Genomic DNA, 22,387 nt, shown 5'->3' with positions numbered 1-22,387 from the left:
ATTGACTTGGAGCTACATTGTGTTGTTCAAGTGTTCCCTTTATTTTTTTGAGCAGTATATATGTATGTATATACAGGACTGTCTCGGAAAATTAGAATATAATGATAAAATTCTTTATCTTCTGAAATGTAATTATAAAAACTAAAATGTCATACATTCTGGATTCATTACAAATCAAGTGAAATATCGCAAGCCTTTTATTATTTTGATATCGCTGATTATGGCTTACATCTTAAGAAAACTCCAAAATCCTATCTCAAAATATTAGAATATCATGACAAAGTCATTTTTGTTTTTTTAATTGCATTACAGAAGATAAAGAACTTTATCACAATTATCTCATTTTCTGAGACAGTCCTGTATGATGTCCTCCCGGGCCTGTCAGTAGCAGCAGGTCTCCCAGACCTTCTCTCCTCTTCCTCCTGCATCCATCAGACCTTCTCCTCTCCATCGCCAATGTTCCACGCGGCTCCAGCCACGCCGCGTTTTGTAAGCAAATCTTTGAGTCGGTTCCTCTGCGTTCTCCGCCGAGGGCAGGTTACATCACGCCGGATCTATAGATAGTCTCTCCACCTCCACTCTCACTCGCCTCGCGCAGAAGGCTGGATGAGCGGTCACGACATGGATGGAGCTCCAACAGCGGGGCTGCGCATAAATGCCACTTCAGATACGGCCATGCAGAAGCAGCACGACTCTCAGGCGGGTGAGGTCCATCTCTGATGTCCTCCTCCGTCCACAGGTGGGCTGGCAGCTGCGTAACCTGGTGGGCTCTCTGAGGGCCGACAAAGGCGTGGTGTCCCTCACCCTGAAGAAGCGTCCGCAGAGCACGCTCAGCTCGGCGCCCGCGCTGCTCAAGAACATGCGCTGGAAGCCCCTGGCTCTGCAGGTGGGACCATTGAAGCTCTGGCCCGGATCAATGCGCATCAATGCGCACACACACACACACACACACACACACACACAAAGCCAAGGTGTGTGATGAGGTCAGGTTCTCAGCAGGGCTTCCATCTGAGATGTACTGAATGAGAAGGGACGTGGGAGGAGGACGGTGCGCTCCTGGCCGTTGCCACGGTGATCCTGCAGGTCAGGAGATGTTGCATCTTTAATTAAGTGCAGATTTTGTGAGCTAACAGGAGGACACACACACATGGTCCCCCCTGGTCCCAAGTCTTCTCATTGTTCATGAAGATAGAAGGCTGGGACAGAAAGGGGCTTGTTTGTGGAGATTTACACACACAAACACACACACACACACACACACACGCAAGTATGCAGTTTAATACACATATGTGTCAGAGGGACAGCACATGATCTGGAGATAAAGTCACTTATTTGGATATGAGGAGGGATAAAGATGATCTGGGTAGAAGGATGCTGAGATCGGAGCTGCCAGACTAGAGGTCTGGAGGTCTGGAGGTCTGGAGGAAGACCAGGGAGGAGCTTCATGGATGGAGGGGAGGACAGGAGGCTAGCAGGTGGGAGAGAAGAGGGTTAGACGGAGGAAGGTGATGGAAACAGCCTGAAGGAGGCATCTTCAGAAGTTACTTTTAAAAAAAACGATCTGTAGATTTGAACGTAGGAATGTTGGATCATTCCAAGTTGGTAAAACAATCCGCAAAGCATTGGAAGCCATTGATTGGTCGGTGGGTCGGTTTTGAAAGTGGGTCAGGGGTCAGGCTCAGATGTGCTGATTACCCAACAATTTCTTTGTATCATGGGATGGACCTGGATTTGTCCTCGGCGGCGGCCGGTTAATGCCTCGGTCTACTTTTGTATTTCCCCGACTTTCTTTTGTGGCCCCCTGCAGCCGACCAGGAGCCCCGGCAGCAGCTCCGCCACCCCGTCCAGCACGCCGACCAAGACGTCCGCTCTGCAGGACCTGTACATCCCCCCCCCACCCGCAGAGCCCTACGCCCCCCGGTACGAACCCGCCGCGGGGTCGGGCGCCAGCGTTACCCCCCGCTGACATTTCGCTCTGCCGCAGAGACGAACCGGGGTCTGGGGACGAGGCGTCTCGGGGCCACGGCGGCGGCGGCGGCGTGGGCGTGGGCATGGCCAAACGCTCCGACTCCCCCAACTCCTTCCTGGACCAGGAGTCTCACCGGAGAGAGGAGGAGGAGCCGGTGTACTGCACCACACCCACCTATGGTAGGCGAGGAGAAGAGAGGGGTGTGTGCGTACATGCATGTGTATGCATGCATGTGTGTGTGTGTGTGTGTGTTCAGGCACTTCTGAATGTAAAACTAATGAAGAGCCGCCGAACCCCATCACAGCCAGGACTGTTCATGAAAGACTGATGGGATTGAAGGCTCTGCTGCCATGAGATGAGACGAAAAGAGAGTTTATATTATCCATCATCACATCAAAGTGTGTGTGCGTGTGTGTGTGCGTGTGTGTGTGTGTGTGTGTGTACTTGCAGGCAGGCTCAGACCCATCTCCATGCCTGTGGAGTGCAACTGGGTGGGCGACTATGAAGATCCAGCGAAGCTTAACAGGGAGAGTCGCAGAGGTGAGGCACCTGTGTGTGTGTGTGTGTGTGTGTGTGTGTGTGTGTGTGTGTGTGTGTGTGTGTGTGTCCACCCACCTCTCCGAGAGGCTGTGTGATTGCGTTCAATGTCCCCGTCGGCCTGTATTATGGGGAGATCAGTGTGTTGAAATCAACGCTCTAATTCCCTCTGTGATTGGCGACGGAGGACGGATGAGAGGAAGTGGCGGCGGGAGGACGAGGTGGGAGAGAACAGCGGCCGTGAAGGGAAGAAGAATAAAAGTGATACAAAGAGGAAGAGGAATGGGAGGAGGGAGAGAAGGAGGCAGAAACACAACGGAAAGAGTCTATTCTCCATGACCTCCACCTGAATCACTCACGCAGTTGCCATGGCGACACTGACAGCAGCCTTCGCTGATGTCTCACTTTCCTACTGGCCGCTGCCTAGCAACCAAGAGAGGACAGGTTGGGAGGCGAGCGGCGAGGTGGTTAAAATCCCATGGCTCCTTCCCGACCGCCCGGTGAAGGAAGTTGGTGGAGAGTGTGTGTGTGTGTGTGTGTGTGTGTGTTTTCCTGAACTAATTAAGTAATTACGCACACACCCGCTGTCTTCTCACGTGACCTGAACTCAAAAAAAATCCAAGAACCTGGCAGTGTGTGTTTTCGAAAGGTGTTTGTGGATGACAAGGAGATGAAAAAGAAAATTGTTTGCCGCTAGTTTGAAGGACTTAACAAAGATAACAACCGTGATGGTCAAGGTTAGTTAAGGGTTTATAACCACCATCTTTAATGTTCTTGGTGATCTTTGAGAACATTAACCATGGTGGATGAACCCGGTCAAGTGCGGCTCTGCAGTCACGCCCCTCTAACATCAACCACGCCCTTCTCCTTATTTGGGCGTTAGTTCACATTATGGGCCTTTTAGATAAATACATTACAATTAATAAATATTTGAGCACATTGAATACAAATGAATTGATTGATTTCACAAGTGAACACTAAAAGTTAATGAATAGATAGAAAAATGCATAAATGATTAAATAGTAATGTAGCTACTTTGAATGCATTTCAAATAAATATATGGATATATTATGTAAAAAAAATGTGCATGCTAATTTCAAATGAAATGAATACACAATAATAAATCAACATAAATAAATAGATGGATAAACACACCGATACATAAATATATGCATGAATTGAATAGAAATAAATAAATAAAGCTGACTTTGGAAATTATAGACCGAATGTGTCACCATGGCAACATAAAACGGATGCCTCCTAATTACCTGCACATAGAAACAGCCTGCTGCTCGGAGATGCAGACCCCTGACCTGGTCGCTGGAGAACCTTCTCCGGGCTTTGCCCTCATAGGCGTCAGGTTCGGTTTGTCTCCGAGAAGGAAAAGACAAGCGGCCGAAGCTCAACAACACCTCTTTTCCGCCGGATCTAATGTTTCCCGCATTATTTATTTACGTTCCCCAGACATTTACGGATGGCAGGCGAAACAAGTGTCTTGTGAAGCACACAAAGATCCGGGTAACAGCCAGAAGAAACAAAAGCGGTCCTCCACAGCTTCCTCTCGACTGACAATAATGATACCTTTTGCAGTAAATAGCAAATACCATATTTGCATTGGCTCATCCGTGCACGCCGTGCTCTGATTGGTTTGTTTGGCAGAGGCGTCGCTGATGCGGTATGTGGGCGTGGCGGGCAGAGACGAGAGGACGGGCTCGGAGGATTACTCCTCCCACACCGCTCGGCCCGGCAAGAGGGCCAACGACACGGCCAAGAGGGCCAAGAGGAGGAGCCATCACAGCCAGAGCCCCTCCCACTACGTCCTCCAGACCAATCAGAGAGAGTCTCCAACTAGAGACCCCGCCTCCGTTTACCATGTAAATACTTCCACCACCTCTCTGTTCACATGTCATGTCGCCATCCTAACCATGCACGCTCTCATTCGCACGTCGGCGGGTCCGTGGAATCCGAACCCGGACCTCCCAGCTGTGAGCCTCCTCAGCCATTCATTTCTCCACATTTGCGGTGAAGGAGTTTGGGATGAGCTAGGCTGTGGTGGAGGTCGGCTTGGAGGGTAGTTTTTATCAGCAGGAAGATGTTCATGTGAGCACCTCCAGGAGCTGGATGTCTGTCTACTGTATCGTGGAGATGGTTGCACAGGTGTGCATTTCCCTCTCATCAGTAGTTCAGTATGGTTGTCAAGTCCCTACTCTCCATCCATCTGTTCATTTCTTGCAGACATACAAACCAGCTCAAAGTAGTTCCATCCGGCCATTTGACTTGATCGAAGTTCTGAACATTTAATTACCCGTCTGGCTTTGTTTAATGGACCTCTGTGTGCTCCTGCAAAGGGAAGCCAATAGATGCTCTTCACCTTGAGTTAGCATACCACTGGCCTGGGAGGCAGGCAGCTCTACGTCCTTGTTCCCAGGTTTGGGATGTATTTGGCGTCCCTTGTCGAGAATGTAAAGTGAGTCTGGAGAAAATCTTCCATATTAGTGTTCTGGGATCAACCAGAGAAAGAGGAAGAGGAAGCGTTCACGTAAGGGAAATACGTTAAAGGGAACACGAACCCTCGGATGCCGCCTTTGGCCAAAGGTCGGCTCCGGCGTGCGTTCGTTCAATTTGAATGAAACGGATTGTGAGCCGTTGGTCGACGGGAGCGAAGAACCAAAGAAGGACGGGGCGGCGATGCTGATTCTGCGGCAGAATGCAACCTGAGCCGGTGCTGACGTGTTATTTCCCCTTGTCACTTCCATGCCCCCATCTGGGTGTGGACGACGTAGCCTGACGTTTCTCTTTAGCCTGGATGTGCACGCCTCCGCCAGAGCAGGTACCGGTGTGTGTGTGTGCGTAGAAAGAATGCATGCCCACCCCTGTGTTCGCTGAGTGCACGTCTGCCGCGAGGGGCAGATGGCGTGCCGGTGGGTGTGGGCGGGCCCAAGTCATCGGTCTTGCTGAGCGGGGAGCAGTGATTGGCCGAGCTCCAGGCCCCGACATGTGTAGTACGGTGACATCATAGCCAGCCTGTTATCCCATTTGACCTGCGGCAGGAGGTCACGTCTCAAGTGCACTGGTGAGGGTCCGCCATCCCAGGTCTATCCTCCAAACATTTTGTCGAATCCCCCAAGGTTTCGCCCCACCCGTCCTCCCCTCCCCAGCGATGTGTAGAAATACGGCAGCTGCAGAAGTCCATCCCCAACTGTGCACCTCAGGGTGAGAAAACATGTCCCTTTGCTGGAGTTCATCATCTGCCTGCTCTTCTGGAATCTCCGCCGCCTTCTCGCAGGCCGTCCTCTGTCGCTCAGAACTCTGCAGTAATCACGTTGCCACCGGTTTATCCAGCTCTGCCTCCTCTGCTCTCTCCCCAGACGTACCAGCAGACCTCCTCCCTGCAGACAAAGAATCGCAAGAAGAATAAAGGTAAGCGGGAAAGACACCTGTTCCGTTTCAATGCGGTATGCCCGGCTGCCGCCGGTTCTCCGAGGCGTGCGGGAGCAGCTGCTGCGATGATTTAGACAAATATTTGTTTGGCACGCTTTAAAGAGCGTTTGATTTACGATAACCCTCCCGGGATGTGGATCAGAAACCAAGAGCCGACTGATGCTAAGTGGCGCCCAGAAGGCAAAAATGGGCACCTGCTACGTCACGTTTCCATGTGGTTCTCCAGGGAGTCCTCCGGTCTATTCTTCACTATCTGCTGACAAACTAGGCCACTGCTGGGTTACCGTGGCCTCAAAACTCCCCGAAGTTTACGCTCTCTTCTTACCAAGACGGTCGGGTTCGGTCCTCCGTGTGAACGTCCGCCGTCCACCATCCATGGAATCCTATAACGCGTGACTCCAGGCTGCTGTCCAGGCTGTTGTATGCTTGTGAAGTTACATACCACTAGCTGATGGTGAGACAGATGGTTCTAGAATTGGCAAAGGGGTGTGAAAATAGGTGTGATTTGAATTTATTTTGCAGAAGATGTTTGATCTGCAGGTGTTTGTGTTGACCAGTCTTGGGACGGATCTCACCACAGCCTTGTACATAGGTCAAAGGTCACATGGTCATCTTGGTTCCTCTCTTCTTGGAGAGGACAAGCAAGCACAAGCAAGCCGCAGCCCGTCTCAAGAGTCACAGCGCGGTAACACAGCACTGTAGTTTTATTGTCCATCGCTGGAGGAAGCCTGATGTTTCCCTGGTAGTAAAGATCTAACTGTAAGTGGTGCTGGTCTCTTCAGCACCATTAAACTTCTAATAAACATCCAAATAAAGCCCAGCTTGAAGTCCTCCAGCAGCTGCTGCTCAAGGACCACACTAAATTAGTCAGTTTAGGAACTTCTACTTTTTGTAGTCTAAGTTGAACTGCATTTGGGCTCGTGGACACGTTCTGTACCGTCCGATGATAATTTAGTAATCATCCCGGGAGGACGTCCAGCGGGGATCTGTGCTTATGAAGGATGACGGGGATGTTCTCCGAGCTCCCCCAGAGGCCTGCGGCTACCTGCCGTCAAATGATTTCCTTTCCACATTCATTCTAGTGCCGGCAGGCAAATATTAGAACAGGAAATCGTTTCCCTCAAGTGTGCAGATCAGTGGGAGTTTGACGGGGATGATACTCCATTTTATTCTCCATCTTATTCTCCTTGAAGGCCTCGGTTGGCCTTCGGGTGTGAGATACTCAGCCTCGTTATGCACATTCGCTCACATCGGACCTCTCAACCCGTCACCTCCCTTTAAAACATCGTGACAGCTTGTTTTATTTAACGAAGCACAGTTCGGTCTCCAAACTGCAATTATCAGTGAGCTATAACTCACCCACCCACACCCGGTCACCACAGGTTAGGTCGGCAGGTTATATCCTTTTGTTTTTATGAGGGACTCTTAGGATTTTACCTGTATTCATTGCACTGTGATGTACTTCACTACTATCTCGGCTAATATTTTTAAAGTAGTTATTGCAACGTGCTGTATTTTAAAATTACTTTTATTAGTTTTTATTGCATGCCTTCTTCTCCTCCCCAAGATATGCTGGAACTGTGATTTTGCCCTTGGGAATGGATAAAGTACCTCCCTACCTACCTAGCCATGTACCTGCCCAACCCTATCTAAGGCTAAAAACATCTATATTGAGAAGTTGGGATACAGATATCTCAGATATTTGCTTTATAAATGTGTGTTTTATTGGCAAAGGAGACCCAGCGACCAGCCCATGTTTGTAATTAATGGCAGAAACTGGGTTGTTCATGATTCCATCACACCACCAGGGCAGTGAGGACAATAACAAGCGCTAAAAAAGCTTTCCTCGTGACTCGCCGCACCTCCCTGGCCTCCGTGACCGTGGCCCTTCTGCATTGGCGGCGCCGAGGCGAGCGAACATCTCGGAAAGCTTCTTGTTTTCCCACCAGCCATCGACATGTTTCACCATCTGCCGCGGGGAGACTCTGCAAGCTTTAGCTCCATCTGCCCCCTTCCAGCAAGTCTGGCCAATTGTTTACAAATTAGAAGAGAAAAAGTTCCCAGTCCAATGCGATGCCGATTTACTATGACGGAATTTTTCTGGACGCAGTTTGAAGTCTCTGCCCGTGTTTGCGTCGGGTTCCTCCGGGTTCTCCGGGTTCCTCCTCCCTCTTCGTCTCCACTCTTATCACTCGATTTACAAAATGAAGCGAAAGTCACGGCAAAGCCGGTGAGACGCTGATGGAGCTTCTCGTTTCTGAGTAAAGGGAAATGGCTGGGCTCTGAGATGGTAATCTGCACTTGCCTCTGCAATAAAGGGGGGCACCGGCGGTGCCTCTCTGCGCCGTCCCGGGATGTTTGATGAAGTACAGCGAGCTCTTCGCTGGACCTGAGCGGGGAGTCCGTGTCCCCGCTGGGCACTAATTGGAAACCGACTGTGAAAGATGTTCCCGGTGTTTTCCCTCCCTTTGCCGCAGCGCTGCGGCGTTCGCTCAAAACCAACGTCGGCTTCCCCAGCGCCGCCTGCCGCCGTCAGAAAGGCCGACTTCTTTGGCGCTTTCTTCCCTTCCCTTCGACCCGTTGTCGTTTCTTTGCGTTCCAGGCAGAACTTTGGCCTCCCTGAGTCGGAGGCGTGTCTCCTGCAAGGCGCTTGGCCGAGGAGACTGCGAAGGCTGGCTGTGGAGGAAGAGAGACGCAAAGGGCTACTTCTCTCATAAATGGAAGAAGTACTGGTTCGTGCTGAAGGACAACTGCCTGTACTGGTACATCAACGAGGAAGTGAGTCATCGGTACTGATCGCAATTAATCAATGATGGGTGCGTCTTTCAGCCGGACAGCAGAGACAGGATCTGCTGAGGCTCGGGAGCAGCAGTAGCGACACAACCTTTTGCCCCGGAGATAATAATTATCACCTGGCTCTTTAGGAGATGACGCCATCCATGTCCAAGGGGTTTATTGCGCGTCCGTTGTTTTTTATTTGCCGCCCTTGGCCTCGGCTCATCATCCATCTCTGACTCCGCAGGACGAGAAGGCGGAGGGGTTCGTGAGTCTTCCGGAATTCAAAATCGATCGAGCCAGTGAATGTCGCAAGAAGTAGTGAGTGCCGGAGAAAAGCGGCTCCGCCGTGCAGCCTATTAATGTGCACTTTTGCCCGTGTGAAGTTGTGCGCCTGCAAAACAAAACTACCCCCTCCTTCCCTCCCCCTTGTCTCTCCAGTGCTTTCAAAGCCTGCCACCCCAAGGTCAAGAGCTTCTACTTTGCCGCAGATGGAGTGGACGACATGAACAGGTGAATTCCAAACACGGATGAAGGTGCAGTTGGAGGTCAAAGCCGCCGAGCTGCCGCCCTGCCGCCCTGCGGCTTCCTGTTTGCTATTCCCCAGCCGAAGGCACTCTGGAAGCCATCTGAGCCAACACTTAGCTTTGCTGGAGTTCCACGCCGGTTGCAGCTTTGACTCCGGAAAAGGCTCTTCACTCTGCTGGAAATGGAAGTTTAGAAATAAAAAGTTCCGATGTGAGGTGGAGGACCAACAATCTCATGTGTATTTGTGTGAGGACCACCATCATGTCACTGGTGGCCAGGGGTGAGGTGAGCTGGAGGGGCGACGGAGGAGGTCCAGGCGGAGCTGGGAGTGCATCAGGGAGCAGCTCTAGGTCCCTTCTTGTTTAAGATAAGATAACTTAATACTTTATTGATCCCCGTGGGGGAAATTCATTTGTCACAGCAGCACAACAATAAATATGAATATAAATATAAATAGAAGAGATAATTGAAGGGACGAGGACAACAACAAGGGTGAAAATAGAATGACCGTGGAGATGGACAGGTTGACAGATGGGGGTCACACAGGAGCCTCCATGGACCATGATGTTTGCAGATGACACTGCGATCTGTAGCCTGGCAGGGAGCAGGTGGAGGAACATCTAGAGTGGTTAAAGTTGGAGATGAAGAAGTTGGAGGAGTTTAGGTTTTAAGGGTCAACAGTCCACAGCAGTGGAGAGGCTGGAGAAGAGGTGCCGTAATGTGTGCAAAGCAGGATGGAATGGCCGGAGAAAATAATCAGCCAGATGATCAGGAAGGAGTCCATCAAAGGGACAGCACATGTTAGATGTTCTGGAGATAAAATCACACTGAGATGCTTTGGACATGGTCGGAGGGGCGATGGAGAAGATCCTGGTAGGAGGATGCTGAGGTTGGAGCTGCCAGGCGGGAGCCAGAGCAAGAGACAACGTGGCCCTGTGAATGTTCTGTCTAGACATCTGACATCTTTGAAGACCCCCGGAACATTTTGGTGGACTGTGGTTTTCCAGCCGGGTCTGAAGGTCCTTCTCTTTGCGCCCCGTCAGGTGGCTGAGCCGCCTGAACATGGCCGCCGTGGGCTACGCCGAGCGGGAGAGGATGCGCCAGGAGCAGGGTGAGCATTCATCCAGCAGATGGCTTCTGAAAGAGGCCATTCTCTGCGCCCGGTGACATCATCGGGATATTGCTTCTCAAGAGCGAGGAGCTTTCACACAGTGTATGTGTGTGTGTGTGTGTGTGTGTGTGTGTGTGTGTGTGTGTGTGTGTGTGTGTGTGTGTGTGTGTGTGTGTGTGTGTGTGTGTGTGTGTGTGTGTGCGTGTTTCCTGTAGATTACTGGAGCGAGAGTGAACATGAGGATGAAGCCAACTCCAGCCCCAAACAGGACAGTCCACCACCTCCATATGACACCTATCCACGGCCTCCATCCGTGAGTCACACACACAGCATCTCAACTGTTCAGCTTTTAGTGTGTGTGCTTGTGTGTGTCATTGAAGTGTGTTGCTGGTTTAACTCCAGGGGAAGCAGCAGAGCTACATTTGTTGTAACTGATGCTAATATTGGACCTGGAACTGGTTCTTCTAAGATATTAGACCCCCCCTCCCCTTCCACCTCATTGCAAAATGACCTTCTCCCTGCAAGATGGGTGCCTACCTGGAGGGCCGGACCACCCGACTGTCCTCCACGGAAACTTCGCGCTCACGATCTTCTCAGGAGGACTTCCTCTGCGGCGAGCCCCCCGCGGCGGCCGCGGAGCCGCAGTACCACCCCGGACCTCTGGGAAGCAGCAGTCACAGCGGGAGGAGGCCGGGGGGCAGCAGCAGCAGCGACGTGCAACACCGATGTGATCCTGTGGAGGTGAGAAGGTCGTCTGAGATGTTTAGAAGTCTGGAGGACACACCAGGCCCATTGATAGCCGATGATTAGTGTCTGATCGATCATCTCCTCAAGTAGGTTCAAATAATGAGCAGATAGCATCGCGCGAGGAGATAGAGAGAGTCCCATTCTGAGTCCCTCAGAAATGGGTCTCACAGCTTTTGGTCCAACAGCACCTTCAGGACAACATCTACCTTCTCAGATAGATGGAGACCACGGAGGAGTAGAAAGGGTCACTTTCCCCTCCTGCCTTCTCAGATGATGGCGTGTTTTACTTCCAGGAAGCAAAAAATTGGAGATAAAACCTTCAGAGAAGACATCCGACCCTACGCCTCCTTGAGGTTATAATATACAGTCATTGCTTGAGGTTCTTCAAGGAGCCCTCTGATTGGCTGGTTGAGTATTCGGCTATAGGTTGGTCCAGTCTCCAGGCTCCTCCTGTATGTTTGCTCCTGAGGATCTGGTTAGCATCTTTGCGCCATCAGTTTGTGTGGGTGAATGTGGCCCGATGCAAGCAGCTTTGTAACCATGGAGACAGTTGCGAGTTCAAAACCCGGGCGGTATCTCAACAGTACCCCCTCAGGTGATCGCAGATCGGGTGTTTCACATCTCGAAATCCGATGTCGTGATCAGGAATCTAGTTTTTTTTTCCGACTGTGTGCGCGGACACGCACTGCTTTCTGCTGGGTTCCACCTTTGACTCCAAACCAGTGTATTTTTATCTGCAAAATAGTGCCATGCCCGTCCCCTGTCAGGCTCCTCCTCCTCCTCCTCCTTCTCTTACTCCAGTGGGAGCTGCAGCTACTGCTTCCATACGCTGTGCCAAAACCAAAACATCTAACGATACAGTGGAATATTTTCCAAATTTTCCACACATTGTTAAGGAGGTTTGGCTGTTGACCTTATTTCTTTCTCTATTTTTATTATTCATTTATTTGTGCATTGATTAAGTCATGAATTAATTAATTACACATGCATTTATTTATGCTTTTATTATCTACTTATTTATCTACTGATCAATGCCTCTATTTATGCTTTTTTTTTTATTCATACATTTATTCATACATTTATTCATCCATGCATTTATTTACTGTGTTTAATTGTGCAGTACCGTTCCAGTCCTGCGGGGGGCAGCAGCGAGACGGGGTCTCCCGGACGCTCCTCCTCGTCCCAGAGACGTTCTTGGCAGGACCTGATTGAGACGCCGCTGACCGAGGCTGGACTGCACTACCTCCAGACGGGACCTCTAGGTAACCAGAGCCCCCGAGCACGCGTTCCAACCACACCTGTCCACACCTGGTCATATCTGATGCTGAAAGAGTCCGAGAGCTTTTGAAGATCCAGCAGAGTCCCGGTGTCTGCCTGGTTTTTTTGACTCTTTCTGGCTTTCGTGGGTTTGGTGTTCGATTCCCCTCATCATATGAGCACAGTACTCGGTGTCCCGCAAGGAACCCGGACCCCAGTAGATGCTCGGGGTATCCAGCTTACATCTGGAAGGGTTCGGGTCGACCACCGTGAGGTCCGGGTCGAGGCTCGCTGAGGGTTCATCCGTTCATATTCTCTCTCTTCCTCTTCCCCTTCCAGAGGACGCCGTGTTCGCCGAGCCCGGCCCCCCCAGCGGCGCCATGGCGGCCGGGGCCGTCTACACCCTGCCGGCTCAGAGGAGCGTACCGCTGCCCGTGGTGATGCAGAGGCTCGTCCCTATGGCAACCCAGGGAGGGAAACCCCGCAGTTTCACGTTGCCACGAGACAGCAACCTCCATACGCTCCTGACGCCCCCGCTAAAGGACGAGCAGCAGGCGCACAGCTGTGAGTGAAGGACGCCCCGACACCTACAGGGAACGCGCCGCCCGAAAGATGGACGGACTAAAAGACGCTCCGGTTACCGTTTGAATCGTCTTCGGTGCTGCGCGGGAACGCATGCTGAGCTAATGACGCTAATGGCACGGTAAACAGGGCTAATCAATCCAATTAGCTGATATCTGGCATCGGGGATTAGCTTGACAGCGAAGCTTGAGGAGCGTGACGGCGATCTCGGTCACGGCCCGCAGGAGCCGGAGAATCCGCGCGGACGGGAATTAAACCCACGAGGATAGAACGCAGACGGAGGAATTTCAAAATTCCCTGATGTCCCTCTTCCCCCGCAGGCGGCAGCGAGGGGGCGTCCCTGGGCGACCTGTTCCGGGCCTGCGAGCAGGGCGGCGTCAGCCCGCTCGGACGCGCCGCCGACGCCAAAGGACACTCGGAGTTCAGGCAGTCCTTCGTCCGACGGGCCGCCGACCCCCAGCTCAACGAGCGGCTGCATCGCCTGCGCATTCTCAGCTCCACGCTGAAGGTCTGTGGATGCAGACACACACACACACACACACACACTCACAGGCTCCCACAGTGGCTCGTCACCATCGCTTTAACCTGCTGAGCAAACGTGGAAGTGTTTAGATGTATTCCACCAGAATCCAGATGGAGACTCCATCCATGATGGAGATCCAGCTTCTTCAGTTCTTTGACTAATTCACGGTTGGTTGCCATGGTTACTGCACTAGTACGAGGCTTCCCCTGTGACTGATTTCATGGTGCCATTATTTGGATTGTTTCCCCACCAGAAGTTAACATCATCACGTTCTTCATCTGTTCCTGCTCCCATAAGGGGCCAAAACTACCACCTGCCTCCATCTCCATCCTCCAACTTCCTGTCCTCCTTCCCTCCATCCATAAATCAGTCGTGTGATAATAAAAATAATTAAAAGCAGGTGAACTCAGTTAAATCACTCTTTGCTTAATCACTTGAGGTTTTATTAGCATTTTGATGTTACCGTACTCTAAAAGAGCATAAAGACTCGCCAGGCCAGATACCAGAAACGGCATCTTCTCACACCTCCAGTAGCTTCTGTGAATCCGCCAATGTTACCTGTGTGTTTGGGTGTGATGCTTCTCCTCACGTGCACACGCGTGTTGTCCTGTCCAGTCAGTTTGTGTCTGGTTGGTTTAAGTCTGTGCCACCGGTTTGATTGGTGGCTCCGGGCCGTAGCTGTTGAGACCCGCAAACGGCGCCGCCGCCGCCGCCACCGCTCCTTCTCGGCGTCTCCGTGGCCTGGGGAGGAGCTTCGTCTCCCGGGAAGGAGCTTCGTGGCTTCTGCAAGTCATCAGTGGTTTCTGGTCGTCTTTGTCTGCCGCCGCGTTCGGGCTGGAGGTGCTTCTGTGTCTGTTTCTGTCTGGCATCTTACGGATGGGGCCCCGTTTCTCCACTGCGTCCGTCGTCCGATGATTGCACCGGGCGTCTTATCATCTCCGCGCCGTCAGGTCTTCTGTCTGCGCGGAGGCGCCGACCGACCCCGCTGGTTGCTGTGGAAACAGCAAAGCTCTGCACCAGGGATCTCCTCTCTCTCCCTCTCCGGCATGTGAGCTGGTAATGAAAACACAAACTGGTACTTTCCGCCCACAGAGGAGGTTCATTTTGCTTGTCGCTGTCGCCACAGCTGGCGGACGCCGGAAACAGGCCAAGCCTCATCTGCCGCTGCTCTCCACGTCGGGGATTACCTGGAGACACCCAGACAGATCCCCCGGAGGCCCCTCCTCCCCGGCGCCGCTTCTAAGCGCGATCGATACAAGGTGCTCGAACAGGCGTCTGTATCCAAACGTCGGTTTGCCGCTAAACACCGGAGTTTCGACGTGGTGAAGAGGATGCCATGAGAGCCGTACCCTCTGATTAGATGAAGAAATCATCACATGTTTAAAAGGGGAGAGGAGATCGAGCGTAGACTCCTGCATCGGTGCTAAGCGTGCTAAGTTGATCAATGACCAATGTATCAATGAGGGGTCATTTCGTGTGAAGCGAAGCTGTGACATCAAAACGTCGATTCAAGAGATACGAAGGCTCTCCTTTTTCCGACCTGATAACATCCGATCAAACCCCAGCCAAGGTGTCTGAGGTCCCTTCCCGCCCAGAGAAGATCTACAGGGACTCAACCGTCCACCAGGAGCGAACATTTGGAGGCAGCGGCGAGGAAACCGGGCAGGAACACCAGACAAAGCGCAGCTCAATTGGGGTCTTCTGCCTCGACCGGCCGGGGTTAAACAAGAAAGTAGGACAGAGAAGGACGGAGAGGTGGAAAGCAAATGGATAAGGACCCGATATTACCTGACTGATAATCAATACTTTACATCTAAGAGTACCAACGTGCCCGGCCGTTGGTTTAGAAACAACCTTTACCAGGCCTGGCAGCTCTGTGCATCCACCTGTGTGTGTGTTTGTGTGTGTGTGTGTGTGTGTGTCTTCCGCTTCATGTATGTGCGCCTCGAAGCGCCGCCGTTCATGGAGGAACCACAGTGACGCCGCCCTCCTATGTTCTTGCATCCTCATAGGACAGGGAGGGGGAGCTTGCGCTGATTGACAGGCTGCTGGCCAATCCCCAGCTGTCGTCGGCAGAGTTCCAGGAGTGGAAGAAGGCCTACGAGGAGCTCTTCTCTCAGGAGCCGATGGAGATCCCCGAGCCGGAGCCGGGCCCTCCCCTCACCCCCTCCCTGTCCCACACACACTCTTACATTGAGACTCACGTCTGATCGGCCGCCCGCTCAGGACAGGGACGCCGGGCGAGGGCTTCCGCCGCGGGACGGGGACGTTTGCCTCCGACGGCGTCTTTGGAGGGGAGCCGCCTCCGCAGAGCCTCTCGGCAGCTGGGCGTAAACGTGGCGGCCTTCTTCGGGTTTTGTCTCCGGCCCGGCGTGGAGCAGCTCTACAAACCGACCCGCTCCCCCGTCGCTTACCTATCAGCCGAAGAACATCTCCTGGCATCGTCCATGGCGTCTCCGTTGGAGAGGACGGGGTTTGGACGCGGTCTCCTTGAGCGTCGCCCCTCCCCGCTTCTCCTGCCGCATTCCCGCCGAACCCCACGCCGTCTCCTTTTTCCGCGTCAGACGTGACTTTGGCTGTTTGCGGTCATGTTCTACATCAAGCTCGGATCTTTTTTCTTTCTCCAAATCTGGGTTTCCATTCGGTCCCGGAGACCGTTGCCCCGTGCGGATGCGGCGGGACGATGGGCAGGACCTCATGTTCGCACTCCAGAGCCTCATGAAACCAGAGGCTGCTGAAGGAAACATTCACCCTGAGAAGGTTCACCTCCGTGCTGTCCATCTTTAGCGGCAGAAGACCCCGACAGAACCGTCCCTCGCGCCTTCACACTCTCCGAATAACCCAGTTAGCCTCTTCATAGTGTTACCGAGCAGTCACGGGTTCTCCGTGTCGCCCCAGTTGGAAGGTCGGCGATTGGATTCCCGGTCGGCAGACGGGCGGCGAGTGTGAATGGGTGAATGTGCTGGCTGGTGAGAGGGTTCTAGAAGGGGAGACCATTGACCTACGGCCACAGGACGCAAAGCAAATTGCTCGTATCAATCGCCGAGTTTGGCGTCCGAAGCCGATTGGTCACAATTGCGTAGAGGATGTCCTGTTCACTCATAGAACTCTTTTTTGGGACAATCAGGTCTTTGGAAAACATCCGTCAGCTGATCTGAGTTCTCAGACAGGGAAGTTTCAGTCCGATCGCCCAATCGCAGGGTTTGAAGCGTCTCGTCGGTCCCTTCGGATTCGGGTCACGCAGGGAAGATGGGATTTTTCTGGATCCCCCCCGGGGTTGGAATGAGAGTGTGATGATCCACATGATGGATCCAAAGCGAGGCGCCATCCCAGAGCATCCTGAGGGGGTGAGATCTCCTCCGGGTTCCCTCTCAGCAGACACTTCAGAACTCTGAACTCATCATACGCCCACATTTTTCCGATACTTCTTCTCATGAGCCAGACATCTGGCTGTCTAACAGGGTCATGCTGCCGAAACAATCTGTACGGTGGAAACGTCCGCGTTCTGCTCCGAGGAACCGGAGTCCTAGATATGGATTTCGGAAAGATATTTAGGCCATTTGAATGCTTTCAGTAATTCATTCATTATTTACTTATTTTTATTCATGGAGCTAATTATTCTTACCTTCTTTTATAGATTTTTTCTTTATTTTTTAGTTATGATTTTCTATTTATTTATTCATCTCGCTATCTATACATACAGATCAATCTGCATATTTATTCATTTTTTATTTTATGAATTATTTTATTTTATTCTCAGTGACAGTTATTAAACCACGTCTCTCCAAATGAACAGCGGAGCTTCGACAGGGCAAATAATATAACGTCTCCAAACTCTAAAATCTAAGAAAAACAACAAATCTTCCTTTTGGATTGAAGCCCTTTGGCGATTGGATGACGGCTTCTTTGCTCAGAGCTCATCCTCATCCTCTGCTCCGACCAGATCTTTTCCTCCGGTTGCAAAAAGACTGCCGTTCTCTTTCTTCACGTCGATTGTCCCAATAAATCCACGGCGCTGTGAGTTTCCAGCGTCTGCCAGGGTGAAGGTTTCCTGCATGCAGCGTCCAGAACACCAGCTCCTCTGGACACACAAGGCAAATAACGGCTCTTTGCAAATATCTATGTTATCTGTGCACATGATTCGCTGCTCGGAGACCACACACACACACGCACACGCACACACACACACACACACACACACACACCATGCTGCTGCTGTGGTTGGTTGTTGTGGCATGCCTTCGCTGGTTCTCCCATCTGTGTCCTCCCCATGCAGACGCACTAAATCTCTTTATAGAATAAAACGTACATGTTGAGGTTTTATCAGCTCTGATTAAGCCGCTGAAGATTGTTTCCATGTTCCTCGAATAACACACACACACACACACACACACACACACCGACAGTCGCTCATCATGTGTGTGTTGTCGTGGACGACGTAGGCCGATCAATAAAGTTTGGTGACTTTGGGTGAGGACGTTGCCGTGCCTGTGTTTGTTCTGTTTTGGACGCGGTGGTAGAACGTAGGAGGAGGTGATGAGTGCCGGGAGCAGCTGCTGCCGGCGGCGGCGGCGGCGGCGGCGGCGGCGGCGGCGGTGGGGAGGGGGAGGGGGTTGAGGGGGGGCAGAAGACATTCTACAAACACCACTTCCCTCCTGGATCCTGTCATCCCGTCTCTGGAAACTCATCTTCTCAAAGGCACATCTCGGCTCCGAGTGTTCTCCAGAGCGGAGAGGTTCTCCGGCTGGAGCTGTCAATCATGTGCTTCGCGGCGGATCCATCACGTCTGTTTACACTCAGGAATGACGGCCACTTAGCGAGAGATGGATGGCAGGAAACTGATATCAGAAGCAGATCTTCGCATCCGTGTCAGGTTCTTATCGGGTTCTAAAGGAATGGCAGTGACCCAGAGAATTATTTCCTTTATTGACAGCACCAACAAAAGCAGTTTTCCTTTAGATGCGTACTAGAAGGTCCCGCAGTGAGACGCGGTGTTTACGACGGCGGCGGAGGGACCGGTGCTCGAGGTCCACCTCCCCTGACGGACCGACTCATCTCAGGATACTGACATAAAGTTACTGCCTTGAAGATGGCGATGCTTTTTGGTAAAAGTACTCGTACGTTCAGGGTGTCTCGTCTCTGAGAAGCTCTCCTGACTCTGGTCCATCATTTGGACACTTCAGCCCACAGCCTTCTGTTACCCTTAAACCTTGTTGCCCCAAATCCTCTGGAGGTCTCAGATGACATGGATCTATGTGATATTAGGATGTTCCTCACAGCAGGAGATCCCTGGTTGGATTCCCACAGGAGGCCTTTCTGTGTGGAGTCTCCATGTTCTCCCCATGTCTGCGTGGGGTTCCTCAGGGTTCTCCAGGTTTCTCCCGCAGTCACTGAGTGGTTCACTCATTCACATTGTCCAGACGTGTGAATGGCTGTGTGTCTCTATATGTGTCCTCTGATTGGTCCGGGGTTGGCCCCGCCTCTCGCCCAGTGGCAGCTGTGACAGGCTCCGCCCCTTGTGGGCCCCGCCTGCAGGCTAAAGGATGCAGAAGCTCCGCTCTGCCGCTCACCTCCGTCCCCAGGCTGCTCCCCAGCTGTGCGGTGTGTCTGATGACTGGCTGACTTTCGGCCTCAGTCTGGCAGCGGCAGCGCCGCCGCCTCCAGCCCGGTCAACGGTCTGGGGAGCTGGCAGATCTCCCTCCATTCGTCTCTCCTCGCGTCGTACTCCAGCACACTTTTCACCACCACCTCCTGTCCCTCGGTCCACCTCCTCCCGCCGAAGACCAGCAGGCTCCCCAAGGGGACGGACGCCATCCCGTAGCCGAAGGAACCAATCAGGAGAGGCCTGAGGCGCGTCCAGTGGTCCGCCTGTGCGTCATAGCGTTCAATGTCGCAGAACGGTTCGAACATCCCCAGCAGGGCGTAGATGAAGCCCCCGATGGTCACCAGGCGATGGCCGAACCTGCCGATGGCCATGGGGGCCCTCTTCTCCCAAACCCTGGCCTTTGGGCCCCAGTGGAGGAGCTCTGTGCCGCCTCGCCGTTCTCCGCCCGCGTCGTCGTCCTGGTTACCGCTGCGAGTGATGCCGTTACCGCCGGGGAGACCGCCGGACACATAGATGGCGCCGTCAAGCGCGGCGGCGGCATGTCCGTGGAGGGGGCGGGGCAGCGGCGTCCCCCGCCTCCACGCTCCCGTCGCCATGTCGTAGAACTCGACGGTGTGTGTGGCGCCGCCCGGCAGGGGGTGTTTCCCCCCGATGGCGTAGATGACGTCCTCCACCACGCAGCAGCTGAACTGCGTGCGCCTCTCCAGCATCGCCTCCATCTTCTCCCAGCGCTGGAAACGGGGATCGTACCTCCACACCTGGTTGGAAGTTTCCATAGCAAAAGACTCCCCGTCCCCCGGGACCTCTTTGGCGGCCTCGCCGCCGATGACGAAGACGAAGCCCCCCACCGAGCAAACGCAGTGACCTCTCAGCCGCAAAGGCACGCGGGAACCCACCGACGAGAACTTTCTGCTTCCGGGTTCGAACATCAGCATCTCCGTCTCCGGCCGATCGGGGCGGGATCCTCCGCCCACGAGCAGAACGCGATCCGCCGGTGCCCTGAGGGCCGACTGCTTGCTCTGTCTGACGGGCTGAGCGGGGCCCGCGCCGTGGTACTCCAGCGCCCGGGTCAGCTGGCTCCGGATGAGAGGCGTGGCCATGGCCGGATGGGCGTGGCTTAGGGCGCCCAGGTCGGCGGGGGCGATCAGCCCAAAGCGCAGGCGGCTCAGAAGAAGGTTGGAGCGCAGCAGCGGGAGGGGGCCGTTCTCATCCAGCCAATCCAGAGCCAGCTTTAAGAGCTCTGCCTCTTTGACGCCGGGAATTTCCTCCGCGTCCAGCAACGTCATCAGCGACTCCATGTTCAAGCCCAGGAGGTGGTCCCTGCGGTCACGCAGAAGTCCGCCCATCTCCAAAGCGATGGCGCAATTGGCAGCTTCCAGCGAAGCCGGGAGCGCGTGATACGCCGCCAGGTTGGCGTAGAAGCAGCAGTTGTCGGCACGGAGCCCATCGGTGATGAATCGCTCGCATATGGACACCGCCGTGTCCACCTGCAGGTACCTGGCGGCCTCCAGAACCACAGGGAGAGCGGCGGCCGATACGCTGAGCCAGCCCGAGTAGAGGAAGTCCAGAATGGCGTCCAGGCCCTCGGACGTGAGCGCCGGCAGCCCCACGCGCTCCGCAAACCTCTCCGCCGTGGCGTCTCCGAACAAGGCCCTGAAGTACTCGCTGGAGCTGGCCAGGAGGGCGCGGTGGCACGGGAAGGACACGCCGCCGGCTTCCAGGACGACGTCGCACATCTTCCCTTTGGTGCGGAGCTGCTGGAAGCCCGAGAGCAGCGTCGTCCTGTGAGAGGAACTGTAGAGCACGGAGTAGCTCTCCATCCAAAATGCGGTGGAGCGACCCCGAGGCCGACCGGTGGGCTGATCCTGGACTTACCGGGCGGCGAGGACGCAAAGACGAAGACAGGAGTTGCGGAGGAACACGGTGCGGTGAAAGGGCTTCCGAGGAGGAGCTGCTTCTCCTCAGTTGACTTGTCTGTCTTCAGTGGCAGGGATCTGACACCGCCACAGCAAGTCTAATATCCTCCCTCCCGGCGCAGAGACCCCCGATCCTCTCGGCCCGCCCCCCCCCCGGCCCTCCGGACCCCCCGCCCCGTCTGCCTCGGGGTGACATCGCTCCAAAGATCTGTTTGTCCGCTGCCCTTTTCTCCTTGTCCAGAGGGGAGTATCGCCCGAATGCAGGCATCCGGCATACGCTCCTACTCGCTTGAAACATGTGGAAACACACACACACCCACACACACAACGCACAGACACACACGCGCAAACACATACAGACGGGGCTGCAGCCAGGGTTTAGTATCTTTATTCCGGCGGATGAACTCATTGGTAAATACAGCTGCCAGACGGCGACCAAGATTCCAGGGCATCGCTGCCGCGGCACCTATCTGCGCCCTCCATCGCCATGGCGACAGAAATGATAAACACAGACGCCCGCCGGCGGATGGATCACCACAAACCCAGGTAGATCTGGACGCTTTACAAGCGTCGCCAGAAGCGCGCAGCTTTTTATATTCGGATCAGCTTAGCTGTGACCTTTGGGCTGGAATTTAACCTTACTGTGTCCTCACAGTGTGAACGAGGGAAGGAGCGAGTGGGTGAAGGACGGAGTGGGTGGGTGGGTGAGTGGGTGGGTGAGTGGGTGGGTGAGGGAGGGAGGGAAACATAATAACAAGGGGAATTCATTTAGAGTGAAAGGCTCCAACTTGTCCGGCGTGTTTACAGTTATCTGATTAATGTTGAGCTACTGTGAGCCCTGTGATTTGCAAGTGTGTCAAATTCCAACACACACACATGCAAAGAAACACACACACACGCACGCATCAGTATGCAAACAAGCTTGTTTTATTGCACATTTACAAGTTCTCGCAGCAAACACTTTGTAATGAATTATGATGCTTGCCTTAGAATAGATGCTGACTCATGTTTACAGAGATGTGCATTGTTGTGTGTGTGTGTGTGTGTGTGTGTGTGTGTGTGTGCATGTTCCATGGATCCATAAAGAGTCCTCGTGCAGTCCTGCGACCGTGGCGTGCTTGTCTTTCTCCCAACACAATGTCCGGTTCTCCTGCGTGCCTTTAAAACAGCAGAAGTTAATGTTTGGCCATCTCCTGATGGAGGCTAAACTTAGCTACAGCTGCTTCGTGTGTGTGTGTGTTTGTGTGTGTGTGTGTGCGCGTGTGTGTGTGTGTGTGTGTGTGTGTGTGAGTGTGTGAGACCATCAGAACATGTGATGTGGTGATGGAGACATGCTGTAATGGCTCAGAGATGTGGACACTATTCGACCTGCTGCCGTGTGTGTGTGTGTGTGTGG

At 53.3% G+C, this 22,387-nt stretch overlaps 2 protein-coding genes across 4 annotated transcripts in view; one reads left to right on the top strand and one right to left on the bottom strand.

The window, feature by feature from the left end:
* Nucleotides 1-16,813, top strand: part of cnksr2a (connector enhancer of kinase suppressor of Ras 2a) — a 38,755-nt gene extending 21,942 nt beyond the window's left edge. The window contains exons 9-24 of the mRNA XM_086150801.1: nucleotides 740-886; nucleotides 1,808-1,920; nucleotides 1,985-2,148; nucleotides 2,420-2,509; nucleotides 4,166-4,380; nucleotides 5,875-5,926; nucleotides 8,550-8,725; nucleotides 8,970-9,043; nucleotides 9,164-9,235; nucleotides 10,294-10,361; nucleotides 10,577-10,674; nucleotides 10,887-11,102; nucleotides 12,229-12,370; nucleotides 12,705-12,929; nucleotides 13,268-13,455; nucleotides 15,483-16,813. Of these exons, the coding sequence (XP_086006927.1) occupies nucleotides 740-886; nucleotides 1,808-1,920; nucleotides 1,985-2,148; nucleotides 2,420-2,509; nucleotides 4,166-4,380; nucleotides 5,875-5,926; nucleotides 8,550-8,725; nucleotides 8,970-9,043; nucleotides 9,164-9,235; nucleotides 10,294-10,361; nucleotides 10,577-10,674; nucleotides 10,887-11,102; nucleotides 12,229-12,370; nucleotides 12,705-12,929; nucleotides 13,268-13,455; nucleotides 15,483-15,680 (2,238 nt within the window). The 3' untranslated portion in view covers nucleotides 15,681-16,813. The remainder of the gene's footprint in view (nucleotides 1-739; nucleotides 887-1,807; nucleotides 1,921-1,984; nucleotides 2,149-2,419; nucleotides 2,510-4,165; nucleotides 4,381-5,874; nucleotides 5,927-8,549; nucleotides 8,726-8,969; nucleotides 9,044-9,163; nucleotides 9,236-10,293; nucleotides 10,362-10,576; nucleotides 10,675-10,886; nucleotides 11,103-12,228; nucleotides 12,371-12,704; nucleotides 12,930-13,267; nucleotides 13,456-15,482) is intronic.
* A 1,113-nt stretch (nucleotides 16,814-17,926) lies between these two features.
* klhl34 (kelch-like family member 34) lies at nucleotides 17,927-21,092 on the bottom strand. 3 transcript variants are annotated; one of them, XR_015106489.1, is made up of 2 exons: nucleotides 18,438-21,092; nucleotides 17,927-18,357 (listed from the first exon to the last, which is right to left on the bottom strand). XR_015106489.1 is itself a non-coding variant. In XM_086150802.1 (1 exon), the coding sequence occupies exon 1, from the start codon at nucleotides 20,893-20,895 to the stop codon at nucleotides 19,102-19,104; it is 1,794 nt and encodes a 597-aa protein (XP_086006928.1). In that variant the 5' UTR covers nucleotides 20,896-21,092; the 3' UTR covers nucleotides 17,927-19,101. The 3 variants fall into 3 exon arrangements, 1 of the variants encoding a protein (XP_086006928.1); XR_015106490.1 differs by having other exon boundaries at nucleotides 19,041-21,092; XM_086150802.1 differs by having other exon boundaries at nucleotides 17,927-21,092.
* Nucleotides 21,093-22,387: the final 1,295 nt, after the last annotated feature.

The sequence above is a fragment of the Fistularia commersonii genome, chromosome 8, assembly GCF_037954325.1.
Source record: "Fistularia commersonii isolate RoL2024-O1a breed Wild chromosome 8, RoL_Fcom_v1.0, whole genome shotgun sequence".
NCBI lineage: Eukaryota > Metazoa > Chordata > Actinopteri > Syngnathiformes > Fistulariidae > Fistularia > Fistularia commersonii.
Note: the sequence above shows the minus strand (reverse complement) of the source record. Positions and strands in the feature narration are given on the sequence as shown.

What these genes read in the sequence shown, in the direction of transcription:
- klhl34 (XM_086150802.1), bottom strand. Translation starts at nt 20,895, where the DNA reads ATGGAGAGCTACTCCGTGCTCTACAGTTCCTCTCACAGGACGACGCTG.